At 44.9% G+C, this 23,842-nt stretch overlaps 1 protein-coding gene and 2 non-coding genes across 4 annotated transcripts in view; 1 reads left to right on the top strand and 2 right to left on the bottom strand.

The window, feature by feature from the left end:
- Positions 1–20,699, top strand: part of LOC126480925 (alpha-tocopherol transfer protein-like) — a 149,458-nt gene extending 128,759 nt beyond the window's left edge. For both annotated transcript variants that reach the window (XM_050104338.1, XM_050104337.1), the window contains one exon: positions 19,717–20,699. In XM_050104338.1, the coding sequence (XP_049960295.1) occupies positions 19,717–19,868 (152 nt within the window). In that variant the 3' untranslated portion in view covers positions 19,869–20,699. The remainder of the gene's footprint in view (positions 1–19,716) is intronic.
- Positions 2,597–2,671, bottom strand: Trnal-caa (transfer RNA leucine (anticodon CAA)). The gene has a single exon. It is a non-coding gene; the product is annotated as a tRNA-Leu (tRNA).
- Positions 2,899–2,973, bottom strand: Trnas-cga (transfer RNA serine (anticodon CGA)). Its single transcript has one exon. It is a non-coding gene; the product is annotated as a tRNA-Ser (tRNA).
- Positions 20,700–23,842: the final 3,143 nt, after the last annotated feature.

The raw sequence follows: 23,842 nt of genomic DNA, 5'->3' as shown, positions 1-23,842 counted from the left end.
TAAATGACAGTGTTGGGAAACCTCTTACGTTATTTGATTTTCAAACCGCTGAGTAAAATTGAACGTACTCAGACATTTTTCTCTTTACTTATTCTGATCATCACTAAGCTGACACACAATATTTTTAGCGCAACGCAATCTGAATTTCAATAATCCCCACAAAAGAATGGCCCTGACTAACAATAATCTATACTTTTCATGAATCACTTATCTCTCAAAAATTTTCGTTACTCGAACTACTGCAATACAGCGAGCGCCCATACAGCCAGCTAAATAAAAGATTCTAACTACTGAAGGCACTAACTACTAATAGCCATTGTAAGCAAAAGAAAGATTTTGATAGAGAACAAACAATGTATTTACCTTAATAGTGTTCAAAAGTCATGATATATACATCAGTTCATGACATCCAGTCTTACAAATTTCGTTTTTCTGACGGACACGCGTCCAGATCGTCCGCTCTCAAAACTCTGCCATCTCTCTCCCCACGTCAATCACTGCTGGCGGCTCACCTCCAACTGCACAACGCTACGCGCTGTTCACATCCAACTGCCCAACACTACAATAGCAAATATTCCAACAATACAAACCAGCCACAGACTGCACACAGCACAGTCAGTGACTTTCACACAGAGCGCTACGTGGCGTTACCAACATAGAAACCTAAACAAGCCTACTTACAACCTTAACTAACACCATCACATAAATCATTCCAGCTATCACTAGGTAAAATAAAATATTTTGTAAACAAGAAATTTTGAGACAATATCTGGACTCCTGATGTTCTGTCACAATTCGAAGTATTTTTGCTCTTTAAAAGGTTTTCACACACCCGTGAAACGTCGTTCCTGATATGAACCGTTGGTCATAAACTGGACGTTGAACTAACCAGTTAAAAGCAACGCTATTAACAGCGGCAAGAGCTCATGGAAACCTCAAAATTAACATGCTGTCGTCAACTAAATTTTTGTACCAGATCTGGATTGAAACCAAGCACCTATAGCTATTGTAACTAAGCAAAGCTTTCGTGCCTGACCGACACTCGATCATAGCAACGTTCGTCGTCGGTGACCAGGCATAAAGAGTCGAGTGATATCGAAGTTTCCATCGGTATCAGTCAGAAAATCTGAACATGAAAATTTTTGTGCACTGCCTGGAATCCTGTCAAAACCCATATCTCCTTGTAAAGTAGCCACGAAAAATGTTTCGTATAATTTCAAGTAACAAAATCTGCACATGTTTAAAACAAAGTGCCATGATATACAGCTTTGTGACGCGAACCTAAACGGAGCGCGTAACCAGATTTTTAACTAAGTAAAGTCAGATGTTAGACATAGAATTTTTTCACCAGCAGCTACGTGTTTGAATCCGAAATATTTTTTCCCGATCAGAAGTCGAATGGGGCACGTACCGCCGTTGTTTTCTACCCACGAATTGTTTGCTCAACACCAGTGAGGTGTGTGCATGTTTGACTAGAAATAACTCCACCTATAGTTATTGCTGAGAACACACGGAGCGACATCAGAAACGAAATTTATTTATCACTAGTGGTTCGGTGCGCATATGCTCGGGTTTGTAATGAAACCATGAAAATTTTTGAATTGGACCAGGATCCGAACCCTCATGTGTCTTTCGTGGAGACATACAGGAGTTTGCGTCTCTGGAAAAAAAAAACGGAATGACCGAACTATAGTGGTATCTGACCCACACACAACGATGAAGAGGAGAACCGAATACGAATCATCGTCCAGCATCAAATTTTTGAACGTCTCAAGTTCAAGTAAAGTAAGAGCCTTGCGACCTTAAATGACAACTGGATAATTAAATAAACTAATGTTTCTAGTGTAAGGAAGATCACTGGTGACAGAGTTTCTGTTTGCTGCAACTTGCGCCTCTGCTATGGCCCAACCTAAACCGGCTGTGTCCCAGTTGGTAGAGAAGGGATTCGATGTTTGTAATGCGGATTCTGAACTACGGTGCAGCTTTACGACCTTCACTTGGCATTACTAGACGTGGAGGAGATCTGTTAGTGTGATTTTAACATACACGTTGTAAGTGGGAATCGAACCCATATATCTCAATTAAGAAACTAGGACCAATCCACCACACGACTGAAGTCCACGTGTTCTACTTTCATGACTGTAGAAGCATAGGATGCGCTTAGTTTTCCATTAACCGCTTAGTTATCAGCAGACTTCTGACAGAGAAATTATGCTAGTCTCATGTCAGCGGATCGTAAAGACGCTTATAGCCTCGATTGGAAGTCATTTTGAAATTTTCACTATTTGAAGCAAATTCTTAGACAAAAATAGCATTGCAAAGTGTGAAGTTGCGAAATACTTCAATTATTACTGCTATTGTCGGTGTTCTTCATTCTGCTACTTCTACACGCGTGCCTGAGGCAAGAATTTAATGCTTCTTGGTTATACTTAGGATTTTTTGCCCAGAAAACAGGTAGTTACTTAGTTTGCAGGTAATGGCTGTGGCGTTCTGTGTCAAGTGGACCGTAACAAGTAGTTATTTAGTTTCCAGAATGAGATTTTCACTCTGCAGCGGAGTGTGCGCTGATATGAAACTTCCTGGCAGATTAAAACTGTGTGCCCGACCGAGACTCGAACTCGGGACCTTTGCCTTTTGCGGGCAAGTGCTCTACCAACTGAGCTACCGGAACACGACTCACGCCCGGTACTCACAGCTGTACTTCTGCCAGTACCTCGTCTCCTACCTTCCAAACTTTACAGAAGCTCTCCTGCGAACCTTGCAGAACTAGCACTCCTGAAAGAAAGGATATTGCGGAGACATGGCTTAGCCACAGCCTGGAGGATGTTTCCAGAATGAGATTTTCACTCTGCAGCGGAGTGTGCGCTGATATGAAACTTACTGGCAGATTAAAACTGTGTGCCCGACCGAGACTCGAACTCGGGACCTTTGCCTTTCGCGGGCAAGTGCTCTACCAACTGAGCTACCGGAGCACGACTCACGCCCCGTCCTCACAGCTGTACTTCCGCCAGTATCTCGTCTCCTACCTTCCAAACTTTACAGAAGCCCTCCTACGAACCTTGCAGAACTGGCGATTTATTTATTTTCAACCCATTCAGCTGCTTCACAACCCCAGGGATGTCTATCACTCTGTCCTCCATACAGGAAACTGTACGAGACTCAAACGGCGGTATGTTTGTACGATCCTCCTGCATGAAAGATTTCTCAAATGCTAAATTTAAAATTTCAGCTTTCGTTTTGCTGTCTTCCGTTGCCAGGCCAGACTGATCAGTGAGTGACTGGATGGAAGCCTTTGACGCGCTTACCGATTTAACGTAAGACCAGAATTTCCTTGGGTTTTCAGCAAGATCTTTTGCTAAGGTATGACGGTGGTAGTGGTCGTATGCTTCACGCATCGCTCTTTTTACAGCAACACGAATCTCTACTAACTTTAGCCTGTCCTCATTCTCCAGATCTTTCTTGTACCGCGAGTGCAACTGTCTTTGGTTCCTGAGCATTCTCCGAATTTCGCTGTTAAACCACGGTGGGTCTTTTCCGTCCGTAACCCACATTTTCGGCGCATACTTCTCCAATGCGTGATTTACAATGTGTTTAAAATTTGCCCATAATTCTTCCACGTCCATCGTACCGGAAGTAAATGAAGTCGATTCATTTACTAAGTGGGATGCTACAGGATGTTTCAAAAATGACCGGTATATTTGAAACGGCAATAAAAACTAAACGAGCAGCGATAGAAATACACCGTTTCTTGCAATATGCTTGGGACAACAGTACATTTTCAGGCGGACAAACTTTCGAAATTACAGTAGTTACAATTTTCAACAACAGATGGCGCTGCAAGTGATGTGAAAGATATAGAAGACAACGCAGTCTGTGGGTGCGCTATTTTGTACGTCGTCTTTCTGCTGTAGGCGTGTGCTGTTCACAACGTGCAAGTGTGCTGTAGACAACATGGTTTATTCCTTAGAACAGAGGATTTTTCTGGTGTTGGAATTCCACCGCCTAGAACACAGTGTTGTTGCAACAAGACGAAGTTTTCAATGGAGGTTTAATGTAACCAAAGGACCGAAAAGCGATACAATAAAGGATCTGTTTGAAAAATTTCAACGGACTGGGAATGTGACGGATGATCGTGCTGGAAAGGTAGGGCGACCGCGTACGGCAACCACAGAGGGCAACGCGCAGCTAGTGCAGCAGGTGATCCAACAGCGGCCTCGGGTTTCCGTTCGCCGTGTTGCAGCTGCAGTCCAAATGACGCCAACGTCCACGTATCGTCTCATGCGCCAGAGTTCACACCTCTATCCATACAAAATTCAAACACGGCAACCCCTCAGCGCCGCTACATTGCTGCACGAGAGACATTCGCTAACGATATAGTGCACAGGATTGATGACGGCAATATGCATGTGGGCAGCATTTGGTTTACTGACGAAGCTTATTTTTACCTGGACGGCTTCGTCAATAAACAGAACTGGCGCATATGGGGAACCGAAAAGCCCCATCTTGCAGTCCCATCGTCCCTGCATCCTCAAAAAGTACTGGTCTGGGCCGCCATTTCTTCCAAAGGAATCATTGGCCCATTTTTCAGATCCGAAACGATTACTGCATCACGCTATCTGGACATTCTTCGTGAATTTGTGGCGGTACAAACTGCCTTAGACGACACTGCAAACACCTCGTGGTTTATGCAAGATGGTGCCCGGCCACATCGCACGGCTGACGTCTTTAATTTCCTGAATGAATATTTCGATGATCGTGTGATTGCTTTGGGCTATCCGAAACATACAGGAGGCGGCGTGGATTGGCCTCCCTATTCGCCAGACATGAACCCCTGTGACTTCTCTCTGTGGGGACACTTGAAAGACCAGGTGTACCTCCAGAATCCAGAAACAATTGAACAGCTGAAGCAGTACATCTCATCTGCATGTGAAACCATTCCGCCAGACACGTTGTCAAAGGTTTCGGGTAATTTCATTCAGAGACTACGCCATATTATTGCTACGCATGGTGGATATGTGGAAAATATCGTACTATAGAGTTTCCCAGACCGCAGCGCCATTTGTTGTTGAAAATTGTAACTACTGTAATTTCGAACGTTTGTCTGCCTGAAAATGTACTGTTGTCCCAAGCATATTGCAACAAACGGTGTATTTCTATCGCTGCTCGTTTAGTTTTTATTGCCGTTTCAAATATACCGGTCATTTTTGAAACACCCTGTAACAACTGCTTATCTGCTCTTTCTAGTAAGAATACTGTCCTAGCCTTCTTGACCGACTTTTTAACATTCGTAACCATAATCGTAATGACAACATCATGATCACTAATCCCTGTCTCAACACTGACACCGTCGATGAGGTCTGATCTGTTCATGGCTACCAGATCTAAAATATTTGCATTACGCGATGCGCTTTATCGCTCTTCCATAGTGGCTATAATGCGCAAAACCGGCGATACGAAAGGCTCTAATAAATTATGGCAAGGAAAAAGCGAGATGGCTCAGATACACTTGAATATTACTACATGGCGCTCCGTGACCTGTCCTTCAGGGCTTCATCGCCCGGGCGTCCGGCGGAAGTCCATCGCATTCAGCCGTGCATTTTAGCGATCACGAGACGTCGATTGGAGGGACATTCGATCCGTGCTCGGCACTTGGACAACGTCGATGAGAACGTATTTCCACGCACCATGTGTCCAGATGACATAACGTAATCGGCAATCGTTGATCAGTGCTCTATAGTGGGGATGGTCGGCCCTTAACTTCACAACAGGGTTCCTAGAGCATTCCCGCCTCTTTTACAGTGGGACGGCGATGGACGGCGGAATGGGAGAAGACACATTACAACAGATGCAGAAGGGGGTGGATGGTTTGGATGCAGTGGCTTTATTGGAACCCCTGACGGTAGATGACGTAACGGTGGCACTCAAGGAGGGTACAGTGCATAAATCCCATGGTCCAGTTGGGTTGACACTCGAATTTTATCTCGAAATTGGCGATCTAATGATGTCCCAAAAATGGTTCAAATGGCTCTGAGCACTATGGGACTTAACATCTTAGGTCATAAGTCCCCTAGAACTTAGAACTACTTAAACGTAACTAACCTAAGGACATCACACACACCCATGCCCGAGGCAGGATTCGAACCTGCGTCCGTAGCAGTCCCGCGGTTCCGGACTGCAGCGCCAGAACCGCACGGCCACCGCGGCCGGCTAATGATGTCCCAATGAGTGTTGACGTATAATGAGTTATTGCGCCCTGTCACGGAGGTCTCGTAGCAAAACATGGCCGGAAATGCTATACCAACACCGAAAGCGGCTGGGAGTGTCAGCGCCCATAAATTTCGACCGCTCGCGATGCCCAACACACTACAAAATCGTTGTGCAATTGTTGGCGGCAAGGCTCAAAGCTGTAATATCCAAGACATTACCATCAGACCACGCTTGTCTAGGAGTTCGGAGCGACGTCCTGGGTGAACACTGTGACATCATTGCCCTGACGGAAGCATGTCGCATGCCAGCGGCGTGAAGCTCAAAATTGGCCATAAATTAAGATGTATTCGCTCCCCGCGACTCAAGGACACGTGTTCAGCTTTTACATACCAAAGTGAACCCGTTTTTATTAAATATGAAGTGCTCCCACTATTATTTACGAATCTTTTTATAATATGATGATTTTACATCTGGCATTTCGTGCGGAGCGATTACTTTTTAAATCTACATCTACATGGATACTCTGCAAATCACATTTAAGTGCCTGGCAGAGGGTTCATCGGACCACCTTCACAATTCTCTATTATTCCAATCTCGTATAGCGCGCGGAAAGAAGGAACGCTTATATATTTCCGTACGAGCTCTGATTTCCCTTATTTTATCGTGGTGATCGTTTCTCCCTATCTAGGTAGGTGTCAACAAAATATTTTCGCATTCGGAGGAGATAGTTGATGATTGGAATTTCGTGAGAAGGTTTCGTCCAACGAAAAACGCCTTTCTTTAATGATGTCCAGCCCAAATACTGTATCATTTCTGTGACAATTTTGAGCTTGATGTCATGTAATATATGTTAATGACAAACTCAGGCACTTGAAAAAGGCATAAAAGGATGAATCTTGGTCGTAATTAGATAAACAACAGTACAGTCAAACGGCGGTGTGTTCATTTAAAAACCAAGATTATGCACGTCGGACGGGGTCTGGACGCTCTGCAGTCTCCGTTTGCGACGGTGGACACTGAGCGATGCTTAGGGGTTTTGTCCACCAGATCGCTGCGGCAATCAGTGGCGGCAAGCTACCAGCGACTGCTCCAGCACGTCCGACTGCACGTACGCAAAAATTCGCTCCGAAACCACACCCTGCTCCAAAGGTTGGAATACGCTGATGTTCATCTCGCCTCGCGACTGCCACACCTGGCACAGGTAGTGCCAATGCCACATTCTATTGTTGACAGATTAATGTCGGCCTTCGGATACTATTCCAGCCAAGGGATGCTGTTTAATGTCAAATACGAGACTTTAACTCTCCCACACCATTCTGGAGGACTTAATCTCACAAACGTGTGAAACAAGGCCCTCACTCTATACCTGCAAGCGACGGTACAGATCTGGAAACAACGGCAACGCACCATCATGTCGGCAGTCCTAGATGTTCTTCTTTCTCCGTCCTTTAAACCGCCGATTGCGGTTGGCACAATATCGCCTCCTTTTTGCAACGTCGCGCAATTCTTTGTTGATTTTAGTTATCATCAGTTGCAAATATCTTCCATCGCTCGGCCACTGCGGCCGGCTCTCGTCGAGTCTTGGTCCAGCATGGAAACTGTGGTTGGTTACAGTGGCTGTAGGTCCTTGGTTTCAATCAGGAACAAAAAAGTTCGTAGTGTCGTTTAAAGTACAAAAATGTGCACTAACAACTACTCAATCAAGATTACAGAGAAATTACAGTTTATACGATATTAATTTTGGGGTTTCCATAGAGCACTTGTCACTGTTAGTCACGTTGCTTGTAACTGGTTAGTTCAACATCCTGTTTATGACTAACCACTCTTATCAGGAACAACGTTTCACAGACGTGAGGAAACCTTTTAAAGAGCAAAAATAGTTCAGATTGTCATAGTACTTCAGGAGTCTACGTATTGTCTCAAAATCCCTTGTTCATGCAGATATTTTATTTTGCCTAAAACCCGCTGGTTGGCCTGTGTGATGGAGTTAGTTCAAATTATAATGTGTGTGGTAGTGATTTTGAAATGTCACTTACTGTAATAAAGTAATTTTACAAGCGTTGAGGACTGTATCATCTCTAATGACTTGATACCTCGTATTTTTAATTTTATGGTGATGATTTAAATCTGGCCTGATTACCTTAAAGAACAGTGCTCTCTACTGATCTGTTGTGGTGTGCATTTTGTATAGTGGAACGACTGTACTGCAAAGAGAGTAGAGAACCCTCAAGACAGCTACGTTATGTGGGCTGCACACATATCATGCGAAATGCAGTTCAGGATAGTACGTACAACTAATCGTAACAGAAACGGTATGTGGTAAAACTGATGTTACTTGCTTAGTCACAAGAAAAAAAGCCTTTAAAACACATGTGTAACTAGGTCAGGTTCCTAAATATAAACGGAAATTCGAAGTCAACATAATTAAATCATGCACACACAGACAAACATGATGTGTGCCTGTTTTCCAATTCAAATAAATATACGTAATATACGTACTTTAGTACACGTACACGATATATGTTAAAAAATAAGTGACTTTGCTACTAATGATTAAAAGCACCTTTCGAATACGGATGTAACAGGGTCAAGATTCTTGGATGTAAATTAAAAGGTCAACAGGTATAAAGTAAGGGCATACAGCCGCACGTTTGTGTGGTATCAAGCAAGTGACGTACTGTTGTGAACCTACCTAGCAAGGATAAAAGTGGTGCAACTTAGGAACAAGTGTAGCATGGCCTAGGACAACGGCCAACAACAACAGTGCACAAATTCCGGTTGTATCTAAAAACGCCGCCGGCCGTTGTGACCGAGCAGTTCTAGGCTCTTAGGTCTGGAACCGCGTGATCGCTACGGCCGCAGGTTCGAATCCTGCCTCGGGCATTGATGTGTGTGATGTCCTTAGGTTAGTTAGGTTTAAGTAGTTCTAAGTTCTAGGGGACTGATGACCTCCGGTGTTAAGTCCCATAGTGCTCAGAGCCATTTGAATCATTTCTAAAAATGCCATGTTATATGATTTTCCACAAATAGTATGACAATATCCTAGTTTTTAGTGAGTCTGTTCGTTCAAGGTATATTCTGGCTGGTCTCTAAATGCATTATAAATCTGTATCTCTTCTAAATAAGTAACCTCTCTTCATTCCCAATTTGTATGAAGAGTTTCTAAGGAGTTCTCGATGTTATTCAACTTGTTTTTCGTCGTCTGAAGATGGTTAACAGTTGAAGGTCTACAGCAGGCTTTTGTGTCTACGTGTTTTTAAATCTAATGACAAAGCGTTTACCTTGTTTGTCCTATACTATAGTTAATGCACCTCCATATTTAATTTTATAAATCGCTGAATGTGTGTATGGATGCTATGGCATATTGTCTTACCTAACGTGGTCTACTACGGAAGCCCATTCGTACGTAGTAATTAGAGTACACGTTGTCAGAAATTGGATTAAGAGAAGGAAAATGATCAGCACTAGTAGTCATGCTTCTAGAGAAAGCCGAAACATGTCTCTTATAAAGCTAAATTCAATTTGTTGTGTATTGCATTAGCAGCCTACTAAGAAAGTGTCTACCAGTGGATGAAGATAGTGTTATATAAATGACGGTAATTTCTGTACCTGTCAGCCAGTTGTGACCAAACCCTCACGATTTTACGTAAATACAGTTCGTACTTTTGGCGACAAATTTCTTACAGTCGCATATAGTTTCTTATGCGCCAGTTATTACAAGACTGACACTTTGGGACCAACTAGTCTTACTATTGTTTGTTTCATTTATTAAAATCGTTTAAATATGCCAACTGCGGTCAAAACGTTTATACTGAGTTACCAAAGCCCTGATCCACGTCAACGGCCGCTACGCGTGAAATCGAAGGCTACATCTACCGTTTGTGAGCCTGTGGCGTTCGACCTAGACTGTGAAACAGGTTGTTGTCTTTCATTCTCGACAGTTTTTAGCAAACATAAAAGCTTTATCCTGTCACTCAATGGAGCTTTTGCAAGGCTATTACGTCGGAAAATAACTATATTATTATCATCACTTTTCTCTTTTTAACCGTGTCTGCTCTTTCTGATATGTTGTTAGACAATAAGGGCGATCGAATACTCATACCAAAGCAACTGGTCTCTACAGGGGCTTGATCGTTTATTTCCCCCTCTCCTGCGAAAGCATTGCCTGAAACTTAACACTGCCTACCTTTGATGTTGTTTCGAGATCGCGATTATACCCAACAGTGCAACAACGTCTCTTTGCAGGCAAAGGGATAGAGATGTTGTGACTCACCTTATTAGACTCCTTTAAAATAAATATTACGACTAGGTTCTTACGATCGCCAAGCTTTGAAGTAACTAATTTATTTTATAAATTCTGAAATTTACGGTGAATTGAAACTTCTGGCAGAAGTAAAGCTGTGAGTACCGGGCGTGAGACGTGCTTCGGTAGCTCAGATGGTAGAGCACTTGCCCGCGAAAGGCAAAGGTCCCGAGTTCGAGTCTCGGTCGGGCACACAGTTTTAATCTGCCGGGAAGTTTCATATCAGCGCACACTCCGCTGCAGAGTGAAAATCTCATTACGGTGAATTAATAATCAATTGTCTTAATCTGATTTTTACTCAAAAATTCAAGATGGAGGCAAGCAATGTTGTTTCTAATGCCACCTTTAGGTAACCATCGTTAAAACGTTTACGTAAGTAATTATCGAAAATTATTACTATACTTGTTAACTTTCTTTGAGCAAAATTTATTTAGCAAATTGAAAAGAAATTGACCAGGTGTGAGTAGGTTTCACACTGTCAATGTTACGTACAAACTTACTTATGTATACAGGCAGTTCATCCAACACGGGAATCGAGATCGTCGCCGATTTTTGCCTGATTTCGACATGAATACAGCTAGTATGTCGGTCCCAGAAATTACGATACTTTCGATATCGTTTTAAGTTATGAAGTCGGATAACAAATGCGAAAAGAAATAATTTTTACGTGTGACATAGTTACAAATCAACAGCTTCAGAATGTTTTTCTTTAGATGTGTAGCGAAAGCTTGGTTATTGCCAAATATTAAGAGTCTAGATCAACGGGAAGTACCCAGAGAGATTTGATGAGTGCATTTGCGAGTGTCAAAATATGTGACATAAATGGTCGTATCTTTTGACTGCATTGACCTAGAAGCTTAACTGTTTTACATCACCAATGGACCATAGATTTTAGTTGTTGAATATTGATCCTATCTACAATAGGTTGGGATGTACTGTTGTTGTTGTGGTCTTCAGTCCTGCGACCGGTTTGATGCAGCTCTCCATGCTACCCTATCCAGTGCGAGCTTCAACTCCCAGTACCTACCGCAACCTACATCCTTCTGAATCTGCTTAGTGTATTCATCTCTTGGTCTCCCTCTACTATTTTTACCCTCCACGCTGTCCTCCAATACTAAATTGGTGATCCCTTGATGCCTCAGAACATGTCCTACCAACCGATCCCTTCTTCTAGTCAAGTTGTGCCACAAACTCCTCCCCAATTCTATTCAGTACCTCCTAATTAGTTATGTGATCTGCCCATCTAATCTTCAGCATTCTTCTGTAGCACCACATTTCCAAAGCTTATATTCTCTTCTTGTCTAAACTATTTATCATCCATGTTTCACTTCCATACATGGCTACACTCCATACAAATACTTTCAGAAACTGGAACGGTGGTCTGATCACTCAATATTAAAAGACTACGACCAAGGTGTGGACGGGGCCAAGGAATTGACATAACAGACGTGATTTAACACATAAATAATTTATTCATAACATACAATACATAACACCAACTACGTAAATCTTGCTTCGATGCTTACAATTAACCAAAATGGGAGGGGCACCACTTTCGAATCGGAAAGGCTTTAATTTAAGAAACTAAAACGCTTATTATAATTTTTAAAAATAATAACAACACAACACATAAGTAAGGGCTAAGTGAACGCACTCTTAAATCTTTAATTATTAATCACAAAGCGTGGGTTTACCACTTTTAAATTCTCATTGCAATATAGAACATAAATACATGAATTCACAACACAGCATGGCTTCAAAATTTCTACCTGGACAACCTATGGTCCTAAAACTTTCGTATTACATTCCAGCCAATCACATTAATAACTTATAAGCACGGTTGGTAAAATACAAACGTTTGCACTATAATCAATTTTAAAAATCCACAATCACTCAAAAAAAAATCCATCAGAAGTTCGATACGGAGCATGTAAGCCTGTTTATACAATCTTTCGGACCAAATAGGCACGAGGGCCACCATAACAGAAGTGCGCTAGTTGCTTTTAGGATAGGTGCTCCCATTAGCTTAACCACTGAGCAGATATTTACTTAAGCGACAGGTAAGGTAGTTCATGCAAATAGAGGGTATTTCTAAAGTTATTTTTTGCTTTCTCCCTTTTAACAAGGGGGTTTCAGTAAGGTGGAAATTACACTTTGAGGAGATGTAATCGCAGTCTAGCGGGCACGCTTTCACGAGGACGCCATGCCACTACACACGTAGTAAACTAGCCGCGTATCCGCTGTTCAAGCCAAACATTAACAACACAGTTTCATATTCCTGACACCCAAATAGTCGGGATCAAAACAAAACCAAAAATACCAAGAGCGCAAGATCCAGCATAGCTTCAGAACAGATCTTACTTCATGCGGTTGCCTTCACAAATACAGGAATCGAAACGAAAACAAGAACGTGTAACAAGTTTCCCAAATCAGCACAATGTTCTTCTTTAGGTCCGGGTAGCGCTAGACAACGCTGACATGCCAATGTTAACGAACCTCTAAGGCAACACCCTCCAACTGACAAGCCGAAACCAATGTGACCCCTTATCAGCTCCGCGACAGGACTCGAACCCCCAACTACTGTCAGTGCAACTACTTAGAATAAATACAGCGCAAACAGTATGGCGGACACATATACCCAGGGATTAACAGAACACTAGACTGAACTAGAATTAACCTTAATAAAACAACATTAGATCTTGGGAGACAAGGAACTAGCTCCACACCCGAAATTCTGCAACCACAGGGCGGGAGGATGAACTACCAAAACATAGAAGTGCAAACGTACACAAATAACTACCAAAATACACCACTACACCGGTTAGCAACGATGTGTGGAGGAATCTGCACTGTCAGAATTGCATCAGTGAACAGAACAGAGGATTACCACAGCGGTGGCCACAAGGCGGGAAAGACGACTGGATGAACTCAATCCCAAATGACATCAACTTGAAACATTCACACTTCTTTTCTCTTTTCCCTCGGCGCACTTCGTCGTTTGTCCGGGACTGCTGTGCACAATTCTGAGCCGTCCCCAGTCGTCCCGGCAGACACCGACCCAGCCGAACTGCTCCCAGACTCAAACCCTCGCCGAAAGGCGGCTCCACCGCCCCACGATGGTTACTGTTTGTTTGCCTTCGTCGACACAGGCGATGATTAGACTGCCATCCGCCTCCCGCGGACAACCAGTGAAGAGCGGACAGAGGGGCCGCAAGCAGGCCGACGTTCCTCCACGTGTAGAAGTGCGGGTTCGATAACAACACCCGTAAGCGGAAGACAGGATGTCGACGTCACCAGAGCAGACACGAAGACCACTGCGCGACAACCTCCTCCAGCGTGATTTTTTTTCTTTATTGTTCTTTTCAAACCTGTTAACAGGCAGGCCAGCAGCAGCATGCTACGCCGCTCTTTGGCCTCAGAGAACACACAAGATACAAATGAAGACATCGAGAGAAAAAAACATGGTGGACATAGAAACGGAGACAAACACTTTTTAAAATACATGGAGCCGTTCACGGGTGTAGAGTCCAAGATTAAATTTGTTCAGACACTTGGACAGAGACGAACAGTGTCACACGTGAACGTAGTTGCACAAAAACGAATAACACTGAACCACTTAAGCACAAAACGACGACACACACAGAACATGAGGCGTTGATCTCCGGCGCGCGAATGTTCGCTAACCATGTACGAGTCCGGGGACCTGCCAAGAGAGGAGGAGGGGGGGTGGGAGAGGGAGAGGGGAGAGCAGATGCCAAGGGTAGGGGAGATAGGGGGAAGGGAGGAAGGGGGAGGGGAAGCCCGGGGGAAGAGGGGAGGAGAGAGGGGACAAGGGAAATGGAAAGAGAAGGGAAGGGAAGAGAAGGGAGGGAGGGAGGGAGGAAAGGACACAGGAAGTGGGGGGGAGGATCAAAGTTGATAGGAGGGATAGATGGAGGGGAGGAGGACATCATCAGGGAGGGGGAGCTGGCGGAAGCCACCTTGGGAGAGGGTAAGGAGGGTGGAGAGATGGAGACCAGGTGGGATGTGGGAATACAGGGGCGGCAGCGGGTGGGGGTGGGAGAGGATGGGTGAGACGAGCGGATGAGGAGGATCGAGTTTGCGGGAGGTGTACAGGATCTGTATCCTTTCAAGGAAGAGGAGGAGGTGGGGGAAGGGGATGAGATCATATAGGATCCGCGTGGCGGAGGGGAGACGGATGCGATAGGTGAGGCTGAGAGCATGGCGTTCAAGGATTTGGAGGGATTTATAAAAGGTAGGGGGGGGGTCGATATCTGGGCCGGATGGGCGTAACAAAGGATAGGGCGGATGAGGGATTTATACACTCCTGGAAATGGAAAAAAGAACACATTGACACCGGTGTGTCAGACCCACCATACTAGCTCCGGACACTGCGAGAGGGCTGTACAAGCAATGATCACACGCACGGCACAGCGGACACACCAGGAACCGCGGTGTTGGCCGTCGAATAGCGCTAGCTGCACAGCATTTGTGCACCGCCGCCGTCAGTGTCAGCCAGTTTGCCGTGGCATACGGAGCTCCATCGCAGTCTTTAACACTGGTAGCATGCCGTGACAGCGTGGACGTGAACCGTATGTGCAGTTGACGGACTTTGAGTGAGGGCGTATAGTGGGCATGCGGGAGGCCGGGTGGACGTACCGCCGAATTGCTCAACACGTGGGGCGTGAGGTCTCCAAAGTACATCGATGTTGTCGCCAGTGGTCGGCGGAAGGTGCACGTGCCCGTCGACCTGGGACCGGACCGCAGCGACGCACGGATGCACGCCAAGACCGTAGGATCCTACGCAGTGCCGTAGGGGACCGCACCGCCACTTCCCAGCAAATTAGGGACACTGTTGCTCCTGGGGTATCGGCGAGGACCATTCGCAACCGTCTCCATTAAGCTGGGCTACGGTCCCGCACACCGTTAGGCCGTCTTCCGCTCACGCCCCAACATCGTGCAGCCCGCCTCCAGTGGTGTCGCGACAGGCGTGAATGGAGGGACGAATGGAGACGTGTCGTCTTCAGCGATGAGAGTCGCTTCTGCCTTGGTGCCAATGATGGTCGTATGCGTGTTTGGCGCCGTGCAGGTGAGCGCCACAATCAGGACTGCATACGACCGAGGCACACAGGGCCAACACCCGGCATCATGGTGTGGGGAGCGATCTCCTACACTGGCCGTACACCACTGGTGATCGTCGAGGGGACACCGAATAGTGCACGGTACATCCAAACCGTCATCGAACCCATCGTTCTACCATTCCTAGACCGGCAAGGGAACTTGCTGTTCCAACAGGACAATGCACGTCCGCATGTATCCCGTGCCACCCAACGTGCTCTAGAAGGTGTACGTCAACTACCCTGGCCAGCAAGATCTCCGGATCTGTCCCCCATTGAGCATGTTTGGGACTGGATGAAGCGTCGTCTCACGCGGTCTGCACGTCCAGCACGAACGCTGGTCCAACTGAGGCGCCAGGTGGAAATGGCATGGCAAGCCGTTCCACAGGACTACATCCAGCATCTCTACGATCGTCTCCATGGGAGAATAGCAGCCTGCATTGTTGCGAAAGGTGGATATACACTGTACTAGTGCCGGCATTGTGCATGCTCTGTTGCCTGTGTCTATGTGCCTGTGGTTCTGTCAGTATGATCATGTGATGTATCATGTGATGTATCTGACCCCATGTCTATGTGCCTGTGGTTCTGTCAGTATGATCATGTGATGTATCATGTGATGTATCTGACCCCATGGGAGAATAGCAGCCTGCATTGTTGCGAAAGGTGGATATACACTGTACTAGTGCCGGCATTGTGCATGCTCTGTTGCCTGTGTCTATGTGCCTGTGGTTCTGTCAGTATGATCATGTGATGTATCTGACCCCACGAATGTGTCAATAAAGTTTCCCCTTCCTGGGACAATGAATTCACGGTGTTCTTATTTCAATTTCCAGGAGTGTAGGTGTGGAGGATGGTGGAGGGGTCCAGACCCCACGTATGGCCGGAAAGGAGCTTGAGGAGACGGAGTCGGGAGTGTGCCTCCTCCAGCTTGACTGCGCTCGCCTATAAATAGTAGAGGCCAAAGAGTCTGCTGCAGTAAACACGTGGGTCGGTCGTGTTACCAACCTACGGTTTCTAAGTACACCAAAGACAGAACTCGCAATCGATAGTGGGTACACTACGGGCGGGAGTTCAAACGAAAGAGCTCCATAAAAGACCAACCTGAACAACCGCGGAAAAACGAAATAGAAGCGAAGCAATGAAAGACAGCAACGAGTTGCTAGAGCCCGATCGCGCCCAAACACTGTCGATTCCCAAAAATATTGGCTCCACACGACGCTCAGGAAACGAGCCGCGAAAAGATGGTAGTACACACGGCTCAGAAACGACTTCCTGACACTTAAATCTATACTCTTTGTTAACAAATTCCTCTTCTTCAGAAACGCTTTCCTTGCCATTGCCAGTCTACATTTTATATCCTCTCTACTTCGACCATCATCAGTTATTTTGCTCCCCAAATAGCAAAACTCCTTTACTACTTTAAGTGCCTAATCTAATTCCCTCAGCACCACCCGATTTAATTCGACTACATTCCATTATCCTCGTTTTGCTTTTGTTGATGTTCATCTTATATCCTCCTTTCAAGACACTGTCCATTCCGTTCAACTGCTCTTCCTAGTCCTTTGCTGTCTCTGACAGAATTAAAATGTCATCGGCGAACCTCTAAGTTTTTATTTCTTCTCCATGGATTTTAATACCTACTCCGAATTTTTCTTTTGTTTCCTTTACTGCTTGCTCAATATACAGATTGAATAACATCGAGGATAGGCTACAACCCTGTCTCACTCCCTTCCCAACCACTGCTTCCCTTTCATGCCCCTCGACTCTTATAACTGTCATCTGGTTTCTGAACAAATTGTAAATAGCCTTTCGCTCACTGTATTTTACCCCTGCCACCTTCAGAATCTGAAAGAGAGTATTCCAGTCAACATTATCAAAAGCTTTCTCTAAGTCTACAAATGCTAGAAACGTAGGTTTGCCTTTCCTTAATCTGTTTTCTAAGGTAACTCGTAGGGTCAGTATTGCCTCACGTGTTCCAATATTTCTACGGAATCCAAACTGATCTTCCCCGTGGTCGGCTTCTACCAGTTTTTGCATTTGTCTGTAAAGAATTCGCGTTAGTAGTTTGCAGCCGTGGCTTATTAAACTGATAGTTCGGTAATTTTCACATCAGTCAACACCTGCTTTCTTTGGGACTGGAATTATTATATTCTTCTTGAAGTCTGAGGGTATTTCGCCTGTCTCATACATCTTGCTCACCAGATGGTACAGTTTTGTCAGGAGCGGCTCTCCCAAGGCTGTCAGTAATTCTAATGGAATGTTGTCTAGTCCTGGGGCTCTGTCAAACTCTTCACGCAGTATCATATCTCCCATTTTATCTTCATCTACATCCTCTTTCATTTCCATAATATTGTCCTCAAGTACATCGCCCTTGTATAGACTCTCTATACACTCCTTCCGCCTTTCTGCTTTCCCTTCTTTGCTTAGAACTGGGTTTCCATCTAAGCTCTTGATATTCATGCAAGTGGTTCTTTTTTCTCCAAAGGCCTCTTTAATATTCCTGTAGGCAGTATCTATCTTACCCCTAGTGAGATAAGCCTCTACATCCGTACATTTTAGTAGGTGACATAAATTGCAACTTGGTACGCCTATCAGTTCATGGGAGAAAGGAATCTTAACAAACGGATGGACAGAGAGCAGTAAATAACAAATGACAAAATTTCTTTTCGTGTGATATAATTACGAATCAACAATTTTCAGATTTTCTCCTCTAGTTGTAATGTAGAACCTTGTTCCTTACAAACGACCATGGCTCTAGATCAATGGGAAGTGCGCTGTAGGTCTTCATGAAAGAATTGGCGAGTATCAAAATATATGACACAAATGGTCGTATCTTTTGACTGCACTGACTTTTAAGCTTCAGTCTTTTTACGCTGCCAAGAGACTGTAGACCTTAGTATGTGACATAAATTTCTACTTGATATTTCTACCTGTTGCTGAGGAAAAGCAATCTTATCAGTGGGACAGACAGATGGAAGACGGCAAAGGGACCTTATAAGGGTTCGCTTTTTACCGACTAAGGTATGGAACCTCGAAAAATGCGACTAATGTATATGTATTACCTTTTTAACCAGTTTAAATGAACTGATATGTAATCAACTTCATACATTGAAATACTCAGGCTTCTGAAAATGTAAATACGATTCTTAAGATCGTAATTATAACGTAAGTTACTATTTGAAATGAATGACCCAGAAGTGAGGACAGAGTATTGTCCGGTGTGTGAAAACAAATTCAAGTCACTGTTACCAGTGAACTGTAATATGGTAATGTGCAAGTTATTTACACGTACGAATCCACACTTCCACTAAAATGACTGCTACGCATCACAGCTTTTACAACTAGTAAACAAATTTTCGTGTTTGAGTCGTTGACATTGCGGTGTACAATGATCTCACACAGCTTGTTCACGTCCCCGATACATTATTAAACACCGACCAACGTGACACTTTCCAGACCCATTGTTCTAGCGGCAGCCATGACTCACGAAAGTTTACAGCGTCGTTAAGTCCGAAAATTCTTGCATCCGCTTCTTGACGATTTGTGAGACAATATAATACCGCGCAACTAAATGCTACACCGCTTTGTAAATGTTTCGATCCACTGTGTAGCACAATTATAATTTGACACCTGCGGCCGTTGACAAAGCATATTTCAGACACGCGCTACGTTGTGCCTTTTTTCTACTGTTGCACACGTCAGCACCGAGCGCGGCATGTCAGGTGTCCAATTAGACTGATTTTCGCGGCAATGTTTTTACTTCCAATTAAATCATCATTTGAACCCTTCAAGGAGTGCAGTCATTTACAGTTAAGGAAATAACTGTTACACCCTTTTATCTTTGATATAAAAGGAGGTCATTTTATAAATCACAAAGATATCTCCATTTCAAACATACACAAATCGCTTCCAGATTACTCGATCAACAGGAATGGAAAACAGTTTCGAAAAATTTATTGTTTAATGCGTTTAGATGTAGTTGTTCCGTTACACAGTCACCTCGTGTTGTTAAATGTTTTTAATTTTGTCTGTTTTTTGCTGTCACAGTTGAACGTAGGTATTAAACTGTTTCTCTCTGTTTTGTTACAGACGCGTCTTACGCCATCATGTACCCGTACAGAGATTGGCTGCTTGAGCAGGACAGATACGTATCGGACGAGAGCAAGAGACCTCCCGGCACGGCAATTGTGAACGACATGTTCGGCATGGAAGGTTCGTTCAAGAAGCTCAGCGTCGACTGACTGGTTGTGGCTGCGGAAGAGACGGAAACCTGTCCCTCAGCAGTACTGGCCGTGTTCTACTGCAATATAATAGCAGTCGCGACACGGTCGTTTAGAAGCAGTGTTTTTATGCATAGCAGTGTGACACTGATTCTTGTGCCTTATCATAAAGAGCGCGGCAGGAACCAAGCACAAAACGCTTGAAAGATGTTACGTTTCTTGCCGTTCATGACACAAGCTGTTAGCTCGATAGACCGTATGCTATGTGCTTCAGATCTCAGATAACAAGACACTAGCATTTGTGGGCATGATTGTTAACTAGTTTGATGTTGGAGCGATATAATTCAGACATTTCTGACAGTTCTGAGTTAAATGTCTTTCGTGAGATGTATTGCTAGTGTGGTATCTTTAACGGCTCAATTTGCAGTGTGTGTTCCAGGAGATGAGTGCATTAGTAAGTGATACAGTGAACTACGAAAATTGTTAGCTATGTTGTAACCTTTCTGTATGTAAAAATTTCCTATATAAAACTGACTGAGAATTAAAATGATAAACTTTGGACGTACGCAGTGCTACGTCATGGCCCTGTCAAATCAACCTGAATAAACTGAAAAATTCTTACCTCATATTGATGTCGCCAGATAACGCTATCTATATATCTGCTCCTAAATGGCACAGCTAAGTGCAATGCTGGCCTATCTACTACTACTGAACAACATTTGTCTGAGATTTGCATTATTAAAAAAAAACTGACTTTGCTTGTTGACACAGCTGCATAGCTGGTCCTCTGATTATTATACGACACATGACTATGATCTGGGAAAATTTGTAAAATATTGAAATTCAAGTAAATGACTGGTAAAAATTATATCCTGAAAAACCTTATTATTGAAAACATTTCTACAAACCATGACGTAAAAAAATTGAACATTACAAGTCTGACTTAATTAGTGCTGACAAATCACAAAAACATTGAAACAAATTCCAGCTGTACACTAGCAGTGAGCTACTACGACGTCTCCGGAACAGCGTGCTATTGCGACTGCTCCGTAACAACGAACTACAGCGACTGCTCTGTAGGAACGAGCGATTATTACTGCTGCCGACACTGCTCTGACCTACGATTCTATTGGAGCAGAGATGTTTTATATCGAAGGCAGCGCGTGAGCGATACATCGAAACTACATTTTCTCCAGTAGGGTAGTGAACAGTAAACCTCTTACATGATGAACCCATTAAAATGTATATGTTTACAATAAATTCTCTTTGATTACTTAAGGCGTGGAAATGTTATACTTCATGTACAAAATATAGATTCACATGGATGACACAACACCCATGAGAAGTTGTGAAACTTTTTTTAAGAAACAAATTACGTAATAATCTTCAACAATCAGTTTTCGACCCTCACGCTACATTTCCCACAGTGAAGAGCTGTGCTTGTTGTTTACGAGACATACATGGCCTCAAGTCCGTGGTAAGTGGTTGAATATGCATAAAAATAAACCATTTTCATTCTAATAATGACACAGTAAAACCAACATTCTCATGTACCACTATCTGCAGTTTCAAAACAAAATTATCCTTTCCTTATAGAAAGTATCCTGCGTTTCCGATAGCTCAATAGCTGAAGAAAAAGTTAATAACTGCGTAAAATTGTCATGAATCTCGTAAGTGTGGTTCGGAGATAAGGTGTACGGTACTGTCAACGTCTTGGCAGTGTTCATTAAGTCTTCATCATCGCTTCTTAGTTCTTTTGCATCATTCCGTATCTTCCACCGAAGATGAAGTGTTACATGATCGATGATGTCAATTGCTGTAGCCTATTTCTTGATTTTCGTTTAAATGTTACTACACTCCTGGAAATGGAAAAAAGAACACATTGACACCGGTGTGTCAGACCCACCATACTTGCTCCGGACACTGTGACAGGGCTGTACAAGCAATGATCACACGCACGGCACAGCGGACACACCAGGAACCACGGTGTTGGCCGTCGAATACCGCTAGCTGCGCAGCATTTGTGCACCGCCGCCGTCAGTGTCAGCCAGTTTGCCGTGGCATACGGAGCTCCATCGCAGTCTTTAACACTGGTAGCATGCCGCGACAGCGTGGACGTGAACCGTATGTGCAGTTGACGGACTTTGAGCGAGGGCGTATAGTGGGCATGCGGGAGGCCGGGTGGACGTACCGCCGAATTGCTCAACACGTGGGGCGTGAGGTCTCCACAGTAAATCGATGTTGTCGCCAGTGGTCGGCGGAAGGTGCACGTGCCCGTCGACCTGGGACCGGACCGCAGCGACGCACGGATGCACGCCAAGACCGTAGGATCCTACGCAGTGCCGTAGGGGACCGCACCGCCACTTCCCAGCAAATTAGGGACACTGTTGCTCCTGGGGTATCGGCGAGGACCATTCGCAACCGTCTCCATGAAGCTGGGCTACGGTCCCGCACACCGTTAGGCCGTCTTCCGCTCACGCCCCAACATCGTGCAGCCCGCCTCCAGTGGTGTCGCGACAGGCGTGAATGGAGGGACGAATGGAGACGTGTCGTCTTCAGCGATGAGAGTCGCTTCTGCCTTGGGGCCAATGATGGTCGTATGCGTGTTTGGCGCCGTGCAGGTGAGCGCCACAATCAGGACTGCATACGACCGAGGCACACAGGGCCAACACCCGGCATCATGGTGTGGGGAGCGATCTCCTACACTGGCCGTACACCACTGGTGATCGTCGAGGGGACACTGAATAGTGCACGGTACATCCAAACCGTCATCGAACCCATCGTTCTACCATTCCTAGACCGGCATGGGAACTTGCTGTTCCAACAGGACAATGCACGTCCACATGTATCCCGTGCCACCCAATGTGCTCTAGAAGGTGTAAGTCAACTACCCTGGCCAGCAAGATCTCCGGATCTGTCCCCCATTGAGCATGTTTGGGACTGGATGAAGCGTCGTCTCACGCGGTCTGCACGTCCAGCACGAACGCTGGTCCAACTGAGGCGCCAGGTGGAAATGGCATGGCAAGCCGTTCCACAGGACTACATCCAGCATCTCTACGATCGTCTCCATGGGAGAATAGCAGCCTGCATTGCTGCGAAAGGTGGATATACATTGTACTAGTGCCGGCATTGTGCATGCTCTGTTGCCTGTGTCTATGTGCCTGTGGTTCTGTCAGTGTGATCATGTGATGTATCTGACCCCAGGAATGTGTCAATAAAGTTTCCCCTTCCTGGGACAATGAATTCACGGTGTTCTTATTTCAATTTCCAGGAGTGTATATACATTTTCTGAATCAACAAGAAAATAATTTGACGTCCCTGCATACTGACGCTGTATATTATCCCTTCCTTTCTGTGGTTATTAATTATTATTACACTCCTGGAAATTGAAATAAGAACACTGTGAATTCATTGTCCCAGGAAGGGGAAACTTTATTGACACATTCCTGGGGTCAGATACATCACATGATCACACTGACAGAACCACAGGCACATAGACACAGGCAACAGAGCATGCACAATGTCGGCACTAGTACAGTGTATATCCACCTTTCGCAGCAATGCAGGCTGCTATTCTCCCATGGAGACGATCGTAGAGATGCTGGATGTAGTCCTGTGGAACGGCTTGCCATGCCATTTCCACCTGGCGCCTCAGTTGGACCAGCGTTCGTGCTGGACGTGCAGACCGCGTGAGACGACGCTTCATCCAGTCCCAAACATGCTCAATGGGGGACAGATCCGGAGATCTTGCTGGCCAGGGTAGTTGACGTACACCTTCTAGAGCACGTTGGGTGGCACGGGATACATGCGGACGTGCATTGTCCTGTTGGAACAGCAAGTTCCCTTGCCGGTCTACGAATGGTAGAACGATGGGTTCGATGACGGTTTGGATGTACCGTGCACTATTCAGTGTCCCCTCGACGATCACCAGTGGTGTACGGCCAGTGTAGGAGATCGCTCCCCACACCATGATGCCGGGTGTTGGCCCTGTGTGC

Source organism: Schistocerca serialis, chromosome 5 (assembly GCF_023864345.2).
Source record: "Schistocerca serialis cubense isolate TAMUIC-IGC-003099 chromosome 5, iqSchSeri2.2, whole genome shotgun sequence".
Lineage (NCBI taxonomy): Eukaryota > Metazoa > Arthropoda > Insecta > Orthoptera > Acrididae > Schistocerca > Schistocerca serialis.
This window is presented reverse-complemented; position numbering and strand designations above follow the sequence as displayed.